The following is a 21253-nucleotide window of genomic DNA, read 5'->3' on the forward strand; positions in this document are numbered from 1 at the left end:
GAACTAACCGATAATTGTTGAAGAAGAAAGGTGGGATGCCTACCGGGGCATCCCCAAGCTTAGATGCTTGACACTTATTGAAATATTAGCTTGGGATGCCTTGAGCATCCCCAATATTGAGCTTTTGTGTCTCCTTAATTCCTCTTATATCACGGTTTTCCTAAATCTCAAAAACTTCATCCACACAAAACTCAACAAGAACTCGTGAGATAAGTTAGTATAAATCAGTGCAAAACCTTATTATTCTCTACTGTAGAAAATCACTAAAATTATTATTCAACAATGCATACTAAATGCCTCTGCATATTTAATACTCCTACCCCCAAATAGAATCATTAAGCAAGCAAACATATGCAAACAATGCAAAAATAACAGCAATCTGCCAAAACAGTACAATCTGTAAAGCATGCAAGATTCATTATACTTAACTAACTCCAAAAATTATGAAAAAATTTGGACCACGTGATAAATTTGTATATTAATCTTCTGCAAAAAGAATCAACTCAAAATCACTCTTCTGTTAAAATTGAGAGCTATTTTCGTGAGCGCAAGAGTTTCTGTTTTTCAGCAAGATCAAGTCAACTATCACCCAACATGATCCCAAAGGCTTTACTTGGAACTTTATTGAAACAAAGACAATAAAACATGATTACTACTGTAGCCTAATCATGTGAACCTACAAAAACAGTAGGTAAAAGTGTTGGGTTGTCTCCCAACAAGCGCTTTTCTTTAATGCCTTTTAGCTAGGCATGATGAGTTATATGATGCTTGCATAAAAGATAAAGATTGAAACATAACAAGAGCATCATGAATCATAAGTTCCTCTCTCATAATAGTTTTCAGTAGAATCATGAATAGATTCATCCATATAACCATCACATAAAGCATTCTTTTCATGATCCAAAAGCATAGATAATTTATTACTCTTTATGGCATCCATGTCATCTTAATAATCATCATAAGTAGCAACTTTGTTCTCATGATAGTCAATTGAAACCTCTTCCAAAATAGTGGATGTATCACTAAATAAAGTCATGACCTCTCCAAATCCACTTCCATCAATATTTTAATAAGATTCAATACCCTCCAAAATAGTGGGATCGCTACTACCTAGAGTTGACACTCTTCCAAACCCACTTTCATCATTGTAATCATCATAAATAGGAGGCATGCTATCATCATAATAAATTTTCTTATCGAAAGTAGAAGGAATCAAAGGATCATATTTATTATGCAAAGCATACCCAAGCTTAGGATAAGCATTATTTTCAGCAAATAAATCTTCAAACATTTCATACTCATCAAACATAGCATCCCCAAGCTTGTGGTTTTGCATATCATCATAATCATTCTTATCAATAGCATGAATGGCACCAATAGTATAGCAAACATTATTATCATATTCTTCCAAGCAAGTGCCAAAAAGATTTTTAATATCATAAGAGACATCATTGTCTTCCCAGTCATAATCATCACAACAAGTAGTAGGCATCAAAATCATACTCAATATCATCATCCTCCATCAACATATTTGATTCACTTTCATGAGGCACAATGGTGATAGGAGCAATATTACTTGGGAGAGTTACCTTTTTATCTCTAGTTTTTCTTCTTTTCTTTTTCTTCTTCACCACCTCACGTGTGGGTTTAATCATTTTTTCCGAGCATCTTGTTGAAGAGATTGATTGGATAGGAAGCTCCTCCTCGTTACCTGATTCGTCATAAACACTAGGAGGGCATTGGGAAATATTTTCCCTTTCATTAGTACTATCTTCATGCTCTATTTGTTTTATTGTCTTTAGATAATTTTCAATATAAGGATTCTCAATGCAATTTACCGCACAAAACATACGAATTTCCTCTAGATGAAAATCAAGAATTCTATTGAGATTAAATTTTGGAACATCCTTAGTTATACATTTCATTTCTTCATACCCCAAAAGAAGACTAATCTCTTTATGATGCTCAAGGGTAATCAAGTTATCACAATTTTTGGACACAATTTATCATAAAACAAATAGCATTGGAGCTTTAAATGACCATGTTCATTGCAAAGTTCACAAGGATGGCGAAAGATATTGAATCTTTCAGCATAATCATCTAGCCTATCTTGCAACTTTTTTGTTTCTAAATATTTATGCTTCGTACAAAATCTATCTTCCCTTTTTGGTGTGTGTGTGTGCACTCCCAATTTACTCCGCAAAAATTGACATTCTTATAGGAGACATCATTATCATGGCTAGTGCACTCATCATTAGCATTTTGGATATTCAAAGAATTCATACTAACAACATTGCAATCATGCTCATCATTCATGCCAATCATTTTATTAAATTCTTCTTCTATCAGTTGAGCACAATTTTTCGAACCATCATTTTCAAGAAAGATATTATAAATATGATCAATAATATGATGCAACCTTAATTATATTTTTTTTGTAGTTTTCTTTTATAAACCAAACTAGTGATAAAACAAGAAACTGAAAGGTTAAATTGCAACATCTAAAGATATACCTTCAAGCACTCACCTCCCCGGCAATGGCACCAAAAAAGAGCTTGATGTCTACTACGCAACTTTATTCTTGTAGATACGTGTTGGGCCTCCAAGCGCAGAGTTTTTTAGGACAATAGTAATTTTCTCTCAAGTGGATGACCTAAGGTTTATCAATCTGTGAGAGGTGTAGGATGAAGATGGCCTCTCTCAAACGACCTTGCAACCAAATACAAGAAATCTCTTGTGTCCCCAACACACCCAACACAATGGCAAATTGTATAGGTGCCCTAGTTCGCCGAAGAGATGGTGATAAAAGTGTAATATGGATGGTAGAAATATATTTTTATAATCTGAATAAATAAAAGCAGCAAGGCAGAAAATAGTAAACGAGCACAAAAATGGTGTTGCAATGCTTAAAAATGAGGCCTAGGGTTCGTATTTTCGCTAGTGCAACCTCTCAACAATGCTAACATAGTTGGATCATATGATTATCCCACAAAGTGCAATAAAGAATCACTCCCGAGTTCCTATTAGCGGAGAACAAAAGATAGGAATTGTTGTAGGTCACAAAACCACCTCAAAGCTATTCTTTCTGTTTGATCTATTCAAGAGTTCGTACTAAAATAACACAAAGCTATTTTTTCCGTTCGATCTATCCTAGAGTTCGTACTAGAATAACACCAAAGCAAATTCATATTTATAATACTCAATCCACACAAAGAACTATAAAGAGACCCCAAAGTTTTCGTCGGAGAAAAACGTGCATCAACCCTATGCATAGATTACCCCAATACCATCGCCGGAATCCGTGAGTTGAATGCCATAACACATATCAAGTGAATTAATAAGATACCTCATTGTCACCTGAAGTATTCATATTGCAAGACATATATCATGTGTTCTCATCTCTTAATATTCGATCCGACAAGACAAAACTTTGAAGGGTACATATTCAATTCATCATAACAAGAGTATAGAGGGGAGGAACATCATATGATCCGACTATATTAACAAAGCTCATGATATAGATCACGAGAGAGAGAGAGATAGATCAAACACATAGCTACTGGTACAAACCCTCAGCCCCGAGGGTGGTCTACTCCCTCCTCATCGTGGTGGCTGTCGGGATGATGAAGATGGCCACCGGAGATGATTCCCCCCTCCGGCAGGGTGCCGGAGCGGGGTCTAGATTGGTTTTCGTGGATACAGAGACCATGCGGCGGCGAAACTTCTGATCTAGGGCTACCCCGAAGGGTTTTGGAATATTTGGGAATTTATAGTGCAAAGACGGGGTGCGGGAGGCCACCGAGGTGGGCACAACCCACCTGGGCGCACCAGGGGGTCCTGGCGCGCCCTGGTGGGTTGTGCCCCCCTCGGGGCACCCCCAGGTGCAGCTCAGGCCCATTGGGTTCCTTCTGGTCCAGAAAAAATGTCCGTAAGGTTTCATTGCATTTTGGACTCCGTTTGATATTGATTTCCTACGATGTAAAAAACAAGCAAAAACGCCAACTGGCACTGGGCACTGGGTCAATAGGTTAGTCCCAAAAATGATATAAGTTGCTATAAAATGATTGTAAAACACCCAAGGATGATAAAATAACAAATGAATACTTCATAAATTACAGATACGTTGGAGACGTATTAGACGCTTCAATTCCATCCGTCATCAAGTGTCGGAGGGAGACATAGAGATTTGCAAGATACATACGGATCTGAATGTTACAAACCCATTGACTAAGCCTCTTCCACGAGCAAAATACAATCAACACCAAAACTCCACGGGTGTTAGAATCATTACTTTGTAATCTAGATTATTGACTCTAGTGCAAGTGGGAGACTAAAGGAAAAATGCCCTAGAGGCAATAATAAAGTTATTATTTATTTCCTTATTTCATGATAAATGTTTATTATTCATGCTAGAATTGTATTAACCGGTAACTTAGTACATGTGTGAATACATAGACAAAACATAATGTCCCTAGTATACCTCTACTTGACTAGCTTGTTAATCAAAGATGGTTAAGTTTCCTAACCATAGACATGTGTTGTAATTTGATGAACGGGATCACATCATTAGGAGAATGATGTGATGGACATGACCCATCCGTTAGCTTAGCATTATGAGCGTTACAGTTTCATTGCTACTGCTTTCTTCATGACTTATACATGTTCCTCAGACTATGAGATTATGCAACTCTTGGATACTGGAGGAACAATTTGTGTGCTATTAGACATCAAAACATAAATGGGTGTTATAAAGATGCTCTACAGGTGTCTCTGAAGGTGTTTGATGGGTTGGCATAGATCAAGATTAGGATTTGTCACTCCGTGTTACGGAGAGGTATCTTTGGGCCCTCTCGGTAATGCTCATCACTATAAGCCTTGCAAGAAATGTGACTAATGATTTAGTTGTGGGATGAAGTATTACGGAACGAGTAAAGAGACTTGCCGGTAATGAGATTGAACTAGGTATGATGATAACAATGACCGAATCTCGGGCAAGTAACATACCGATGACAAAGGGAACAACATATGTTGTTATGCGGTTTGACCGATAAAGATCTTCATAGAATATGTAGGAGCCAATATGAGCATCCAGGTTCCGCTATTGGTTATTGACCGGAGATGTGTCTCGGTCATGTCTACATAGTTCTCGAACCCGTATGGTCCACACGCTTAATGTTCGACGATGATATGTATTATGAGTTATGTGTTTTGATGACCAAAGTTTGTTCGGAGTCCTGGATGAGATCACCGACGTGACGAGGAGTCTCGAAATGGTCGAGACATAAAGATTGATATATTGGACCATGTTACTCGGACATGGGAAGTGTTCCGGGTGGTTTCGGGTAAAAACGGAGTGGCGGAGGGGTTACCGGAACCCCCCGGGGGAACTAATGGGCCACCATGGGCCTTAGTGGAGAGAGAGGAGGGCAGACAGGGCAGGACGCGCCCCCACCCCTTGGAGTCTGAATTGTACAAGGGAAGGGGGGGCGCCCCCCCCTTTCCTACTCCATCTCCCTCTCCTTCCTTCCCCCTCTCTTCCTTGTAGGGGAATCCTACTAGGATAGTAGTCCTAGTAGGACTCCTCCTCTTGGGCGCGCCCCCTAGGGCCGGCCGGCCTCCCCCTCCCTCATTTATATATGGGGGCAGAGGGGCGCCCTAGAATACATAAGTTTCTCTTAGCCGTGTGCGGTGCCCCCTCCACAGTTACACACCTCGATCATACCATCGTAGTGCTTAGGCGAAGCCCTGCGCCGGTAACATCATCATCACCATTGCCACGCCGTCGTGCTGAAGGAACTCACCCTCGTACTCAACTGGATCAAGTGCACGAGGGACGTCATCGAGCTGAACGTGTGTTGAACGCGGAGGTGCGGTACGTTTGGTACTTAGATCGGTTGGATCGTGAAGAAGTTCGACTACGTCAACCGTGTTACTAAACGCTTCCGCTTTCGGTCTACGAGGGTACATGGACACACTCTCCCCTCTCGTTGCTATGCATCTCCTAGATAGATCTTGCGTGATCGTAGGTTTTTTTTTTTTGAAATTACCGTGTTCCCCAACATGAGATATACTCTTAAGGTCCACTCAGATTACATTATGCATCATCATCTAGTCAGACAAAACATGATAGTGATCACGGGGATACTAAAATACAAAAATGAGAAAAGAGAACAAACATGTAACGAGGATAACATGGTATTTTGATCAAAGAGTTGCTTCAGAAGGATACCCATAAAAGTCTTGCCTAAGGCCATGTTACGTATTGCAAAGCAAAGGGGGTTGTGTAAACATGTTGAAGGTTTGCTCGATAAATATCTTCATGTGCATGTGGTAATTAATATGGGTGTCCAGGCTTCAGTGTTAAATATTGATTGAAAGGTGTTCCGGGTCATGTCCCTTATTTTCAAATCTGCAGGGTCACATGCTCAATGGCTAGCAGTTTGATAGAGTACTAGGAAATCAAAGAAATATGAGAGACAAACACCGAAAGTGTTTTAGATGTTTTCAAAAATGTTATGGTGATGTCCAGAGAGTTCCGGAGGTGCCCGAGAGAGTCCCGAAAGGCCCTGTAAGCCCATGAAAGCTTTCAGAATGGCCCAAAATGTTGCAAAACCTTTTGAAACATTCTTAAAGGCCCTACTAGGCTTCCCTATGGGCAGCAACCATGTGGACCATTATGGGCCAGAAAATTATTTGCCCCCTTAGCTGGGGGCCATGCCAAGTCGGGTGCCCCTAACTTGGGTGGCAAGATTTTTTGTGTGGGCAACCCTCCTCGCTGAGGCCACTCTGTCCATTCTAAATAGAGGGGAGGGGCAGCCTGCCCCAAAGATACAACTCTTGACTGCGCCCTCCCTCACCTTTGTGCCACACATCTCTCTCGATTTGACCGACACGCTGAAAGGCTACTCCTCTTCCTCTGTAGTTCTCTGCTAGGACTTTGTCCTGGACAATGGAGTGTTGTCGAATCGTTCATACAGTATGCGTGGATACCGCAGAGGTGTCGTACTTTTCGTGCTAGATTGGTGGATCACCTTGGTAATATTCTTGAGGATGGGAGGTATAATCTAGATGCGGGAATCGATGAGTTTTTGCCAACAACTCCCTCAACTAGTGCACGGGAAACATTGTTTGTCGTAATACGATCGCTATCGTTGCATCTTCATAGTGATCATGGGCATGTTTGTTAGTACGATAATTTCTCTCTTTTGTAGTATGTTCCTCAACAGTGACAACATGAGATTTCTACGAGTAGATGCAAGTATGATGCACAACACATGGTGATGTGCGAGTATTGCATTTTTTGCGGGTATTAGATTGGATCTTATACTTGATGTTCTTGTTGCTTCCCTCTAAATTGCAATTATTTTGATCTTGCTGGCATAGTGGACTTTGTTACAAAGGGATGGCTTTCCGCGGTCCTTCTATGTTGCACTCGAGTATGCTGGTTGTGAGACCAAAGTCATGCTTTAGTCCTTTGGGGTTTCCCTTTAGTTAAGAAAATTTGTGAAGAAGAGGGCTATACTAGGAACACGCTTTACGAAGTTTAGTATGAGGCTTGAGATGTTTTATTATTAAATCTCGTGTTTCATAGATCCGGCATCCTGAAAATTTAACCAAATGTCTAGACTATCCGCGGACCCTCACACCCAGCTGTGGGGCAGATTTGGCCTGCTCGGACGTGTTCGCCACATTGACCCAACCTGGCCTGGCCTACCCACACCCCAAACCCTAGCTCACTTTCTTCACTGCTCTCCTCTTCGCCCTCTTATTCCTGCTCTGGTTCCATCTCATCCCGCGCTGCTACATCCGGCTCTGGCTTTGGATCTGAATCGAAGGCGGACCCTCGCACCTAGTGCGCTAGCGACGGAGTCCAATTCGGTGCCCTCCACTAGTTACTGATGGAAACCTGGGGCGGCTTGTCGAGCTTCGCGCCCTTCCCGGTGGCCGGGCAGGGTGAGTCGAGCTTCTTATCGGCTTGTTGTGGCTTATCCAGCTCTGCGCCCTTCTGAGTAGCCCGACTGGGATCTTGCAACTCCAGGTCGTCCCAGACACCCCGGCGGTGGATACTGACCCAAGTTTCCATCACTTCTCTCTTGCAGCTCTGAGCCGTCCCCGACACACAGGCTTAGGGGCGGACAAATAACATGTCACATTGCATGGGCGAGAAAATGTGGATCGCCGCTGCTATCCATGGACATGTTTGGATATGTCCGCAGAAAAATGGGGCGGGGAGGGGGCATAGTTGTCCATTACAATTGGAAATGCTCTAAGAGAGAGATTTGTGGCACCTAGGCGCCGGGGCATTGACTCCATTTTTCTTTGGGCTTTTGATTTCTGATCTTTTATATGTTTTTAACCAAAAGTTTACAATATTTTTTCTTTGCATATTCGTGTTCCTTGTGACAATGACCTTTAGGACCACTTTTAAATAGATTTTGAACGAGTTTTAAAAACTTCACCAAGTGTTAAGCACTGAAACTTGATTCGAACATACGACAAAATGAACAAATTTCAAAAACTAAAACTTAAAACTTAGTGAGCCCTCATACGGAATCCAACGCCTTTGCGGACCACGAAGCAATCGTGCGGCCGAACAGGGCTGAGCAGGTGCATGGTCCCGCACGGGCGTGCCCCTTGCGAATTTCGGGATGCTGTAAGTTGGACCAAGGTTGTGTAGTGTCCAAGCATACGGGGAGCATGCGTCGCAAAATAATATGTAAACATTTGGCGAAGACAACTTTGGCATGATTGAGAACTAAAATAACACAACGAACAGGTGGTGATGCGTGACAAAGGCACTTACCGAGTAGCGGAGATTCATAACTAAAGACGACCAAAATTAATCGTGCTTGTTCTGCCATGTCAGCACCAGCTGGGTGGTGTCTGCAATCGGATCCAACTCGAGCGCATATATACTCCACAACGACATTATTGCTCTAGAATAATAATCAGCCGGGGGGAGTGGCCGTGGCGACCAGCTCAGCCTGGATACGGGGAAGTCTCCTCGCTAAACCCCAGGATTAGATTAACATGATTGGCAAATAATTGCAAACTGCACTATATTTTAGTACAGCTAATGGCTTCATCACCTTCATGGAGCCTGTAGAAGCTGAGGATTCCCAAGCATAAGCGTGCAAGTTACGGGAATGTCTCGAGGAAGATGCTGAGGATAAGCTCCAATTATATTTTAGTACTACTGTGATTAGTTGTTTAACACCGGCAGTCCAGGCACCAGTCTTTTACGAGTCTGTAGTGGACTATGGAGGAAAGGGACATGCTAGAATTCAGGGGCTTTACGAAATCTTCGGTGAAAAGAAGACGTTTTAGTTTCAGAATAAACTGGTCAAACGCTGCAGCTAACTATAAATATTATGCCACTTTCTTGCTTTTTAACCAATGTTTTCTCGTCCTTTTTTTTCGTTCTTAAAACAAAATTAGCAAAAACTTATACAAGGAAGAAGGAGAAGCAAGATGACATAGTGGAGCCTGTTGCTCCCATCTTGCGGGAGAATCTATCATTCATCGGATGGTTCTTGAGTGAGTGAAGTGCACTGTAGGTCCTTGAACTATTCCAGGGATGTCACGTAGGTCCTCGAACTACGAAAATCGTCATCTAGGTCCTCAAAGTGCAGTAAGTGTGTCATTCAGGTCCAAAATCTCCATGCTGGCCAGCTGGCACGTAAACAGTAACCGTAACAGTGCGCGGCAAACAGTCCTGAATTCCTGTGCGTGATGAACAGTACACGACAAAGAACAAATATAAAAAATATCAGAAAAAATGAGATCCTCTGTCATCGAAGAGACCCTGGCGCGTGAACAGTAACAATGGTCATTAATTCAAAAAAAGTTCGCGAACGATGAATTTGGAAAAATATTTGTGACTTCAATAAAATGTTCGCGAACGATGAATTTGGAAAAAATATTCGTGACTTTAAAAAAATATTCGCGATTTTAAAAAAAGTTAGCGAACGGTAAATTTGGAAAAAATATTCACGACTTTAAAAAAATGTTCGCGAACGATGAATTTGGGAAAAATATCCGCGACTTTAAAAAATATTCGCGAGTTTAAAAAAAGTTGGCCATTTAGAGGGGGTTAGTGAGATTTTGGACCTGGATGACACACTTACTGTACTTCGAGGACCTAAATGACGATTTTTATAGTTCGAGGACCTATGTGACACCCTTGAAATAGTTTAAGGACCTACAGTGCACTTCACTCTTCTTGAGTTGGTTGTAGCCCAGCCAACCATGGATTAAACCCGGGTTCGAGGTCGTGTATGCATCGTCAAGACATGATGCTATTTTGTTGAGAGATGATTTTCTCATTGATAGCGAGGAGCATGTAATGATCTTGTTAAGGCCTTATTTGGTTCATAAGTCCTAGGATTTTTTTAGTCCCAACTAAAAAGTCTCTAGTCCCTAAAAAGTCTCTCCCTGTTTGTTTCCAGGGACTAAAAAGTCTCTAGTCCCTTCTTAGAGATTATTAAATGATCATGTTACCCCTAGTACGCAGAAAAATAACAACCAAACAACACCATGGGGCGGCGGGGCAATGGGTGCAGGGAGGAACATTGTTGAAAAAGTCCCAAAAAAGACTCTCCTTGAGAGTCTTGTTCATTTAGTCCCGAAAAACCACTTTTAATCCCTAGTAGTCCCTCCTGTTTGGTTAAAAAGTCTCTAAGAGGGACTTTTTCTAGATCCTACACCAAAAAGTCCCTGAAAAAAAACACCCCCTAAATCTTTAATCTCCGTGTTTTCAATTTTCTTTAATGTCCGTGATTTCAAGTTTCAGTACATGCCTTCAGTTTGTGTGTGGATACATCTACTTTTACTTAAGTGTTTCTACAAGGAAAATGGAACCCATAGTTAGAGGGTTTTCCCCGCCGAGATCTCCGGACCAAAGAACGTTACAACATTGTGGTAGCTTCTGCGTAAAGAGAAGAACTGCCCTCTTGAGAAAGGAACGACCGCAAATTAAGATGCCAAAGTGGGTACACGCGCTAAACAAAGATGGCACTTTTCTGTAAAATAGTCAAATTATGCATTCATTTATTAACCAAACTATAAAAGGAAAAATTCCTCATGCCATTGAGCAAACCTTTTCCTGCCAAATGCTGGGGCACTTTTCTATACCCTTGAGTCAAAGGGGTTGATACTAAATTATCTGCTCATCGGTATTTCTTTACCATTTAGGGTCAAATAATGCCCATCCGAATATATGCAAGGCATCCTATCTTCTTAGAGAGAGGTAAAATTAAAGAGTGTAACATGTATAATTTAGAGAAATTGTATATAATATAAATATATTACCTATAGTACTTTGTTGACTGTTTTTTAGATAGCTAACCACTCGTTTCAAGTGGTCTATACCACTTATTGTACCATAAACCAAAAAAACACGCTACTCACTGAATAATTATATATAGAACACGTGTTTTTGAGATGGCAGAGAATTTTCTAGTAGCGGGGGTGGTGGCAGGCCCGACCCTGAAAGGAGTGAGGCAGGGGCGGAGTCCCGAGCTTTCCTTCTTGCTACATTTTTCTTCTTGAGTCTGTGATTCCCAAAATAGGCGTACTTGTTCTCCCTAATTTGCTTCCTGCTATGATTAAATTTGGGATCTCTACCTAGTACGATTAGAAACATACCCCCTCTATTTTTATTTACTCCGTATATTAGGTTTGATCAAAGTCAAAGTTTATAAACTTTGACAAAGTTTATAAACTTTGACAAAGTTTATACACAAACTATTAACATATAGAGTAACAAATATATACTACTAGATTCTTTATTGAATATACTTTCACAACATATAGATTGGTTATTGTAAATGTCCACATTTTTTTTATAAACTTGGTCAAACTTGATGGAGTTTGATTTCAGTCAAATCTAATACCCAAAGATTATAAAAACGGAGGGAGTACCAGTTATATGCGATTAATTAGGGGTAATTATAATGAAATTGTTCCTTTTATCCTTCCTTAATGCACATCAATAGTAGAGTACAACCAGGATCAGATTGCCACATATAGTCAAGCCGTTGCCACCCATGCGACCATGTTGACTGTTCGAGAGACAAGATCACACCGTGAAGGCACAATTATATAAGTTGCAAAGAATATGAGGCATGTATTTGATCTTCATCTACATAGGTAGTCTATGCCCTATAAGATTTACCATGATGATTCATTAAAATTTATAAATGATCATCAACATTGCCTCTTCATTGTTGTGAATGGCCATTGATAATTAATATATTAAATACTCTTAATGCATAGATATTATTGGGGTTATCATTTTTTATTTTAGCGACATGCCAATACTTGTTATGGAGGAATAAACAAATGTTATCCATAAGATGAGGGCTTTACACAGTTCAGTGTTAACATCAACATGGATGATAACAAAGTGAGTGATCATGGGCATTCAAATCATCTACTAGTCTTGACAACCCACCAGTTTTTTTATAGATTATTGTGATCCAAGAAATTAGGATAATATTAATGGGACATATTAGTGAAGAAGAGACTTATAAGAGAAACAAAAATAATGTATTCCCTTTTGTTGTCAATTCAACATATTTTCTTGTGTTTTCTTATGTTTAGTTTGAGGGCCCTGGATCTAGTGCCCCCCCCCCCACCCCGGCGAAATCACAGGATCCGCCTAGGTGGTGGGGTGAGATGGGGGTGGAGGTGTCTTAAAAGGACACCATAAGGGTAATTTAATTATTAAGATACAAGAGATCCACTATCGTGTAAGGTAAATATAAGACATGTTATCATGTCTTGGGCGAGAGAATAAAATCAAAGCTACTCCTATATTGATAAATACATAAACATATCTGACAACAAACAACAAATATTAAGTTAGCGGGAAACCTAATATGTGGAATAGACTTACATGAGTGACGCTAGCAATGCGATGCCATGTGAAAAAAAGTCAGCTAATTCGACAAATCATAAAGCCTAGAAGAGGATGATAAGATGGAGTAGTTTAATTTTTATAGCTTTCTGGCACTTCCCCCTCCTATGTTGAAACTTGCAAAATAACATAGGAAAAGGTATAAGATAGTTGACATAATATGTAAGACATGGTTAATAATGAACAATTGAAAGATGATGAAAAATGGATGTATCAAATGTCTGAGAGAGGATGTTTTGCTTTCTTCTTAGAATTTCTAACAATTGAAAAATGTTAATAATGAACAATTGAAATATTTTTTTCTAACAGGAAAATTTGGGCGAAACCAACACAAAAAAGTGTCATACCAAATTACAATCTCTACCACTCAAATGAAGTATAATTATTTAGATATAAGTGGTGTAGTTTTTTTTATGAACATGTACATAGATTTAACCGTACAATTATTAATATAATATTTTTATATGAAAAATTCTCTCGATTTATAGATAAGATGTAACAACAGCACGCAGATTCATCGAAGTAAAAAAAGTATTACAACCAGATCAATGGATCACCTAGCTACGACTACAAGCACCGGAACGAGTCAAAGGTGAGCCACCGTCATTGCCCCTCTGTCACCGGAGTGGGGCAACTCTTGTACAATCGAAAAGTCGTCGTGCTAAGGCTCGGAGTAACAACTATTGCTCATGAATAAAAAGTGTAGATTAGAAGGACTGTACCTACAAACACACCAACCACCATGAGCATTGACCATATTAGAAGGATATGCCGGAGACCAAAGTCGACCCAATCCAACCAGATTCAACGGAGTCCAAAGCTGACCAGACCCAAGTAGATCCACTAAAGGCACACATCCATGTGTCGTCTGACCGTGCTAGACGCACATTCGGAGCCGCCTCGAGGCACCGACCAGGACACCGACAACTCAACAACCCTAACTACAGGAAAGAACCCCAAACTACTACTACCACCAGTTCCACAATGCCCCTGTCCCCCGACGCCGTCGAGATTGGTGGAAGAGAAGGGGGACCGACGATGCGACGAGAGGAGTGCACGTGGCTAGGGTTCACCATATAATTATGCGGGTCTAAGGAGTATGGTATACTCCCTCCATTTTTATTTACTTTGCATATTAACTTTGCTTCGGGTCAAACTTTCAAAAACTTTGACCAAGTTTATACAAAAAAATAACATCCACAATACAAAATCAATACCATTAGAATCATCATTTAATATATTTTCATATCATATATAATTTTTATTGTGAAAGTTTAGATTGTTTTCGATAAACTTTGTCAAACCTTGGAAAGTTTGACTTAGGTCATAGTTAATATGCGAAGTAAATAAAAACGCAAGGAGTATTTAGGCAATATTATGTAGATCTAAGGCCAATGGATCATTTTTTCTGGAATACCCACACACATGCATGTATCGTGGATAGATGTTCTGCCTTTTCTTCCGAATTTGTACCACATGTCTTTATACATTTTCTTGCGAGAAATCTCTCTGTACATTTTCGATAACGTACTTTTAGTAAGAGTACATAATAGTACCTGAAAAAAGAAATATGATTTTATTTCCAAGCATTTTCTCCGCGTTTCCTCGGCGGTTAAGGCAAACTCTTCCTTCCACACTTTGCCGGCGAGCCCCTAGATTCATCCCCCCTTTGCCCGACGCTTTGATGGCCGATGGCGGGGATGGGATCCCGCTGCCCTCACTTCAGATCTTTTAGTCCTCGCAGGTGTGGCCAAAAAAGAAAAAAAAACACTCGAGACGGCAATGTTTTTTCTTTAATGGAAACGTTGATGTTTGTTGACCAATGTCTCATGACTGCTCGGCCAGGAGGTTTTGCACGTGAGTTTTTAGTTGTCACCCAAAAATACGGGACGGGAATAGCGAATAGGCCCGGAAGCCCGGAAGCAAGGCCCTAAACTTGTAGCCGCTTCCCACCGCCTCTCCGTACCCCGCTCGGCCGGCCGCACCGTTCGCGTCCACTATAAATAGCACCCAGTGGCCGCCCCAGCCTCGACACACCTTCCCATCGAAAACAAACCCAAACCTCTTCGAGCCGATCGCCTCGAAAGAGCAAACCGCCCGTGCCTCGTAACCTAGGAACTCCGTCGATCTGAAACCCAAGGCCGCAACAGCCAGAGCTTCGTCCTCCAAGAAGCGTGAGTTTCCCTGTCTTCGCCCTGCGATTTTGTAGTACGCGTCCTGCCCGCAATGTTTTGTTCTGGATCTCGATTTAGGTTCTCCGGGGTCCTTTTTGGCAGCGGGGGATCGCGCTCTGCTTAGGCAGGGGATTTCTTTCTTGGGTCTCGTCCTCCCCTGTTCTACATGATGTGCTGGGATTTTTTTTCGGAGTACTTTTATTTTAGGGAGAGATGAGAATCTCCTGGTGCGTCTGATCTTGCTAGGGCTTCTCGCGGGGGCGGTGATCCGAGAAAAACGTCGCTTATGCATCCATTGTTTGTTGGAGTGGAGTTTAATTGTTGATGATGCCATGAAGCGTGAATCTACAGTCTTTCATACTCTGTTTTGTCTGCTGTGTTGTCTTTGTTTATGATAGTCAAACCTTCCCAGCCTGCAAAACGCAGCGTATTTTATGGAAACGTCTGGTCATTTGTACACTTTTCCAACTTTTCCGCAATAGGCTACGCAATTATGTTCACCGGGCGGGCTCTGGTTTGCATTGATTTTTTATTTGATGTCTTTTAATTACGCATTTAGTGCCAATTATAACACATTTTGTCCTGGAGGAAAACCTGGAGATAAAAATGCAACACATTTTTTTGTGCTTTAGGTATCTAGTAGTAATATGGTTGACATATCGGATGCTACTGCTTTTCTGTGCCCACATTACACTCCAAATTGTTAATTCCTTTTGTTCTATAGTTAATTGATAGGCTCGATCTTCTAAAAAGATTACGGAATTGATTCTAGGCCAATCCTAAGGAATATGCAGTGTGTCTAATTCAAGTGGTTCATGATTGTCTAAACATATTTGCTTTAACCATCTAAAAGTATGCTCATGAGCTCATGTGTTTGCTACTACTCCCAATCGACTGTACTATAACCATATGAATTATGCTCATCAGCTAAATAGGCGTTTGCTTCTTCAGGTCTTAATAATGCCGCATGTTACTGCCATATTACTCGAGTCACTAACTTTTTTTCTTCTCTCATCATCAGCACGAAGGAACGAGTGTGAATGTTCTAATGATGTCAAAAGCCGGCAAGAAGTCTAGTAGTAGTAATTCCATGTACGAAGCTCCCCTCGGTTACAAGATTGAGGACGTTCGCCCTGCCGGAGGAATCAAGAAGTTCCAGTCTGCTGCCTACTCCAACGTAAGCACCACAAGACTTAACCAATGTAGTTACATAGATGCAAATTTGAATATGCTCATTGATGCATTTGATACTCTTGTTTCTAACAATTACACTCTGATCTTTGTTTTGCAGTGCGCCCGCAAGCCCTCCTGATATTCCCTTCGCATGCCTTTCAACGTAGCATAGGATTCTTTACTGCAATTTCCCTTTCCTTTTGTCCAATAAATCTCCCTTGGCTGGCTGCTTCCTCCGCTACTTGGCTTGTCCTATCCGATCTCCTCTGTCCTCTATCATCCTCCCTTCTTCCTCGCGACACTTGATCAGATGGAAATGTCTTTGGCTGACTGCTGGGCCCCTGCCCCCGCCTCCCCTATTGGGTTTGAGGGCTACGAGAAGCGCCTCGAGATAACTTTCTCCCACGCGCCTGTCTTTGTGGACCCGTGCGGCCGTGGCCTTCGCGCCCTCTCTCGACACCAGATCGACTCCTTCCTCGATCTTGCACGGTGCACCATTGTGTCCCAGCTCTCGAACAAGCAGTTTGATTCTTATGTGCTCTCGGAGTCGAGCCTCTTTGTGTACTCCCACAAGGTTGTCATCAAAACCTGTGGAACAACAAAGCTCCTGCTGTCGATTCCCCGCATCCTTGAGCTTGCTGCGGAGCTGTCGCTGCCACTTCTTTCAGCCAAGTATTCCCGCGGGACGTTCATCTTCCCCGGCGCGCAGCCGGCGCCGCACCGCAGCTTCTCGGAGGAGGTGTCCGTGCTGAACGGCTTCTTTGGTGGCCTCAAGTCAGGTGGCAATGCATATGTGATGGGTGATGCGTTCAGGCCCAAGAAGATGTGGCACGTCTACTACGCCACGGAGGAGCCTGAGCAGCCCATGGTGACGCTCGAGATGTGCATGACTGGGCTGGACGCCAGGAAGGCCGCGGTGTTCTTCAAGAACTCTGCCGACGGCGGCTGCTCCTCGGCCAAGGAGATGACCAAGGTCTCTGGCATCTCTGCTATCATCCCCGAGATGGAGATCTGTGACTTCGACTTCGACCCGTGCGGGTACTCGATGAACGGCGTCTCCGGCCCTGCAGCCTCCACCATCCACGTCACTCCTGAGGAGGGCTTCAGCTACGCGAGCTATGAAGCGATGAACTTCAACCCTGGCTCCCTGGTTTACAGTGACCTGATCAAGAGGGTGCTGTCATGCTTCCGCCCGTCAGACTTCTCCGTCGCCGTCACCATCTTCGGTGGCCAAGGCTTCGCCAAATCATGGGCGGCCGGTGCCGAGGTCTGCTCCTACCTGTGCGACGATCTCGTCGAGCAGGAGCTTCCGGGCGGTGGCCTGCTCATGTACCAGAGCTTCAGTGCGGTTGCCCCTGGCGCCGTGTCCCCGAGGTCGACCCTGGATGATGGCTGGAGCAGCGACGGGATGGAGATGGCCGCGCAGGGCGAGGAGGCGTGCGTCTGGGGAGTGGAGAAGAAGGTGACCGAGAAAGGTGTCGCTGCCTGAGAGAAATCTGCGGTTCCAGAGACGTTTGAAGTCTCTGAGATGGTGTCCTGCTATAGTAGTTTCGGTTAAGCAGCTGGCCGGGTGACCGGCAAAGCGTACTGTATCCCGTGTTACTGCTTTTATTATTTTTCGGTTGTTATTCCTGCCGAATAAGTGCTCTAGATGGTCTGCTGCGTCTGCCATAGTGAGCAAAAGAGTCTATTCTGGGGAGAATGTACTAAATATTTATGTCTGTCGCCAATGCTCTTGTGGGGAGGACGATATTGTAACTTACTGCTACCTCGTTCATAATATGAGAGTGTTTTTGACACTATGTTCAATCAAATGTTGGAGTTCTCCGTTAATCTTGTCCGACATGCGAGTTGTGTTTGCCTGATATTGTAACCAGGCTTCTTATTTGTCTTGTGTCAGTCTTCGGCATACATTATACTGAATATTGTCTAGAAGAGAAGCCAAAGGAAATTGTACTGTGGTCAATTTTCTTTTGAGTTAGTTGGTTTCTGCTGGTTTATGTGCCATGTCAGAGTAGCTCTGCTGAATTGAGTTTTTGTCTTTCTTTATGACACGCTGGCGTCCTCCCTTCGTCTCCTCACGTGCCTAAAACTATCACTCAACTGAACATGGAACACCAGATAACTGGACTAGAACCCACCGAACTGAGTTTATCACTTCCGTACGTAGTTAAAAGCTTAGTTGGTCAACACTTGAACTGAAATATACTCTCAGTGATCTTATCAGTGAAAAGAATACTATCGCTTAAATAATTAAGGCTTTTACAAATTGCACATCAAAGCACCAGTGGTCTAGTGGTAGAATAGTACCCTGCCACGGTACAGACCCGGGTTCGATTCCCGGCTGGTGCATCTCTCACCTTTTTTATATTCATTTCCTTTTGGGACATACGCTATACTTAACCGGGTTCGATTCCCGGCTGGTGCATCTCTCACCTTTTTTATATTCATTTCCTTTTGGGACATACGCTATACTTAATCAAATTTTAAGGATTGGGTCTCGGTAGACAACTCGAACATTCATGCTTGTGCACGAAGTTACCAAATCCCTAAGGGCAATTCTGTCCATGCATGACAAATTGGTCGTTCTCCCCCTCTTCCATCCACAACAATGACACCTGGTCACCCACCCTTGCCTTGTTCCGTCCCTGTAGGACGCGGCTCAGGCCGTCGCCCGCACCCACACACCTCCCCCAGCAACACGCATCATCCGAGGGCAACCGCTTTTGTCGACGTTGGTGGGCTGGTTTCGCCGTCGTCGTACCATCCCCACGGCCATGCCACCCCCTTGCCTTCACCATCGCCGACAATGCTCCCAAGCCCGGCGTCCTCGCTTGACGGTCACCGCCACGGTCGCCTCCACGCCGACCGGCCTGCTGCCTGGTTTGGGAGAGGCGCGGGGCTCTTGACCGACCTCGGTAGACAACTCGAACATTCATGCTTGTGCACGAAGTTACCAAATCCCTAAGGGCAATTCTGTCCATGCATGACACATTGGTCGTTCTCCCCCTCTTCCATCCGCAACAATGACACCTGATCACCCATCCTTGCCTTGTTCCACCCTGTTGGACGCGGCTCAGGCCGTCGCCCGCACCCACACACCTCCCCCAGCAACACGCATCATCCGAGGGCAACCGCTTTTGCCGACGTTGGTGGGCTGGTTTCGCCGTCGTCGTACCATCCCCACGGCCATGCCACCCCCTTGCCTTCACCATCGCCGACAATGCTCCCAAGCCCGGCGTCCTCGCTTGACGGTCACCGCCACGGTCGCCTCCACGCCGACCGGCCTGCTGCCTGGTTTGGGAGAGGCGCGGGGCTCTTGACCGGCCAGCTTCTCCCACCACGTTCGCAAGGTATTTGACGTTTCGCCCGCAAGGTACAAATTGATAGTGGAGATGGGTACTTCTTCAACAACTTCATTTGCGATTTGGACGATTCGTTGTTGGACGATAAGTAGTCCGTGGTTGCTATTTTGGTCGTCCATGACCATATTGCTAGGTACTGGCCGAATTTTAGGGGCTCGATCCCGCGCCATGCTCTGACGTTGAATCGTAACGCGGAGAGCGGCCATTGCTTACTCTAGGAAGACTGCTTCAAGTCCACTTGCCCCACTCTTCAAACACAAGCTATTTCGTCGCCGCTTCTGGATGGTTGTTAGATATGTGTTCAATGGTATTCGGGAGGGGGTGGTGACATACGATGATTATTTCATATCCAAGGAGGATGCCTTGAGAAAGGTTGGCTTCTCCTCTTATCAGAAATGCATTGTAGCTATTCAGATGCTTGCGTAGGGAACACCGGATGATCTTATTGATGAGTATGTTCCCATGAGTGAGTCCACGTGCCTAGAATCCATGTACTAGTTCTACAAGGCCGTGGTAGCAGTGTTTGGCCCGGAGTTCTTGAGAGAGCCAACTGCTGCAGATGCAACTCGGTTGTTGGTAATCAATGTAGATAGGGGCTTTACAAGGATGGTTGGTAGCATAGATTGTATGCACTAGACGTGGAAGAACTATCATCTGCTTGGCAGGGGCAGTATAGGGGTCATGTGAAGCTTGCACTGCCATACTTGAGGCAGTGGCTACACAATATCTATGGATTTGAAACTATTTTTTCGGCACGACCGACTCTCACAATGACATCAACGTGCTTCAATGTTCTCTAGTGTTCGGAAGGCTTGCAGAAGAAAACTTCACAAAGGTCAATGTTGAGAGCAATAGCCACCACTACAACAAATGATACTACCTAGCTGATCGTATCGACCAGGGGTTTCAATTTCAGGGTGAAAATGTTGTGTCTGAGCATGGAGGAGCGACAACGCTTGCACACCTCACCTAATTTCATCATGAAATTCATGATTAGGCAACTCACATTCAACTACAAGATGATTTGGTTGAGCATATGTGGGCTCACCTTGGCAAACAATACATGTATTAGATCTTTTCTTTTAAATGTATCTGTGACAATTTAAATTCCATTTGGTTTGTCAACTATGACTTTTTTTATTTGGTTGCGCAACTATTTCGTTTGAACTTTTCATATGTATGCAAAAAGTTCAAAAATTGGCTGCATACCGGTTGCGCAGATGAAAATGTGTCTGCCCACGCATTGACCACCCAAACATGAACAGGGACGGACACCGCCCAAAATGTCGACTCCAACGGACAAAATTTGTATCCGTTTGTGTCGGCGTGTTTGTTAGGACATTTCCCATCTTTGTGTTTTGGTGATGATGACAACTATCTTTGTGGTCTAATCGTGTGCCAAGTTCTTGAGGTACTCTATGTTTAAGTACAAGTCGGTTAGGCATTCCCTCTGGACGAAAAAGATCGAAGACGGTGTTTTCTGCGTGTTTATTTCTTTGGTCGTAGGAAACCCGTACTATTAAGAGTGAATCCACATCGGAAGGTATTGGGTGAATCAATGCACGTACACATTTCTCTTCACCCACCGTTCCATTCCGGTTGAGTAGAGAGAGGTCCCCTTT

General features: G+C 43.2%; 1 protein-coding gene and 1 non-coding gene across 2 annotated transcripts; both read left to right on the forward strand.

Moving 5' to 3' along the window:
- The first annotated feature begins 16115 nt into the window (after positions 1–16115).
- Positions 16116–18075, forward strand: LOC119309607 (S-adenosylmethionine decarboxylase proenzyme-like). The gene is made up of 2 exons (XM_037585581.1): positions 16116–16270; positions 16577–18075. Exons 1-2 carry the CDS (start codon positions 16142–16144, stop codon positions 17753–17755), a joined length of 1308 nt encoding a protein of 435 aa, XP_037441478.1. The 5' UTR covers positions 16116–16141; the 3' UTR covers positions 17756–18075.
- Positions 18076–18547: 472 nt separating this feature from the next.
- TRNAG-GCC lies at positions 18548–18618 on the forward strand. The gene has a single exon. It is a non-coding gene; the product is annotated as a tRNA-Gly (tRNA).
- Positions 18619–21253: the final 2635 nt, after the last annotated feature.

The sequence above is a fragment of the Triticum dicoccoides genome, chromosome 5B (assembly GCF_002162155.2).
Source record: "Triticum dicoccoides isolate Atlit2015 ecotype Zavitan chromosome 5B, WEW_v2.0, whole genome shotgun sequence".
NCBI classification, from domain to species: domain Eukaryota; kingdom Viridiplantae; phylum Streptophyta; class Magnoliopsida; order Poales; family Poaceae; genus Triticum; species Triticum dicoccoides.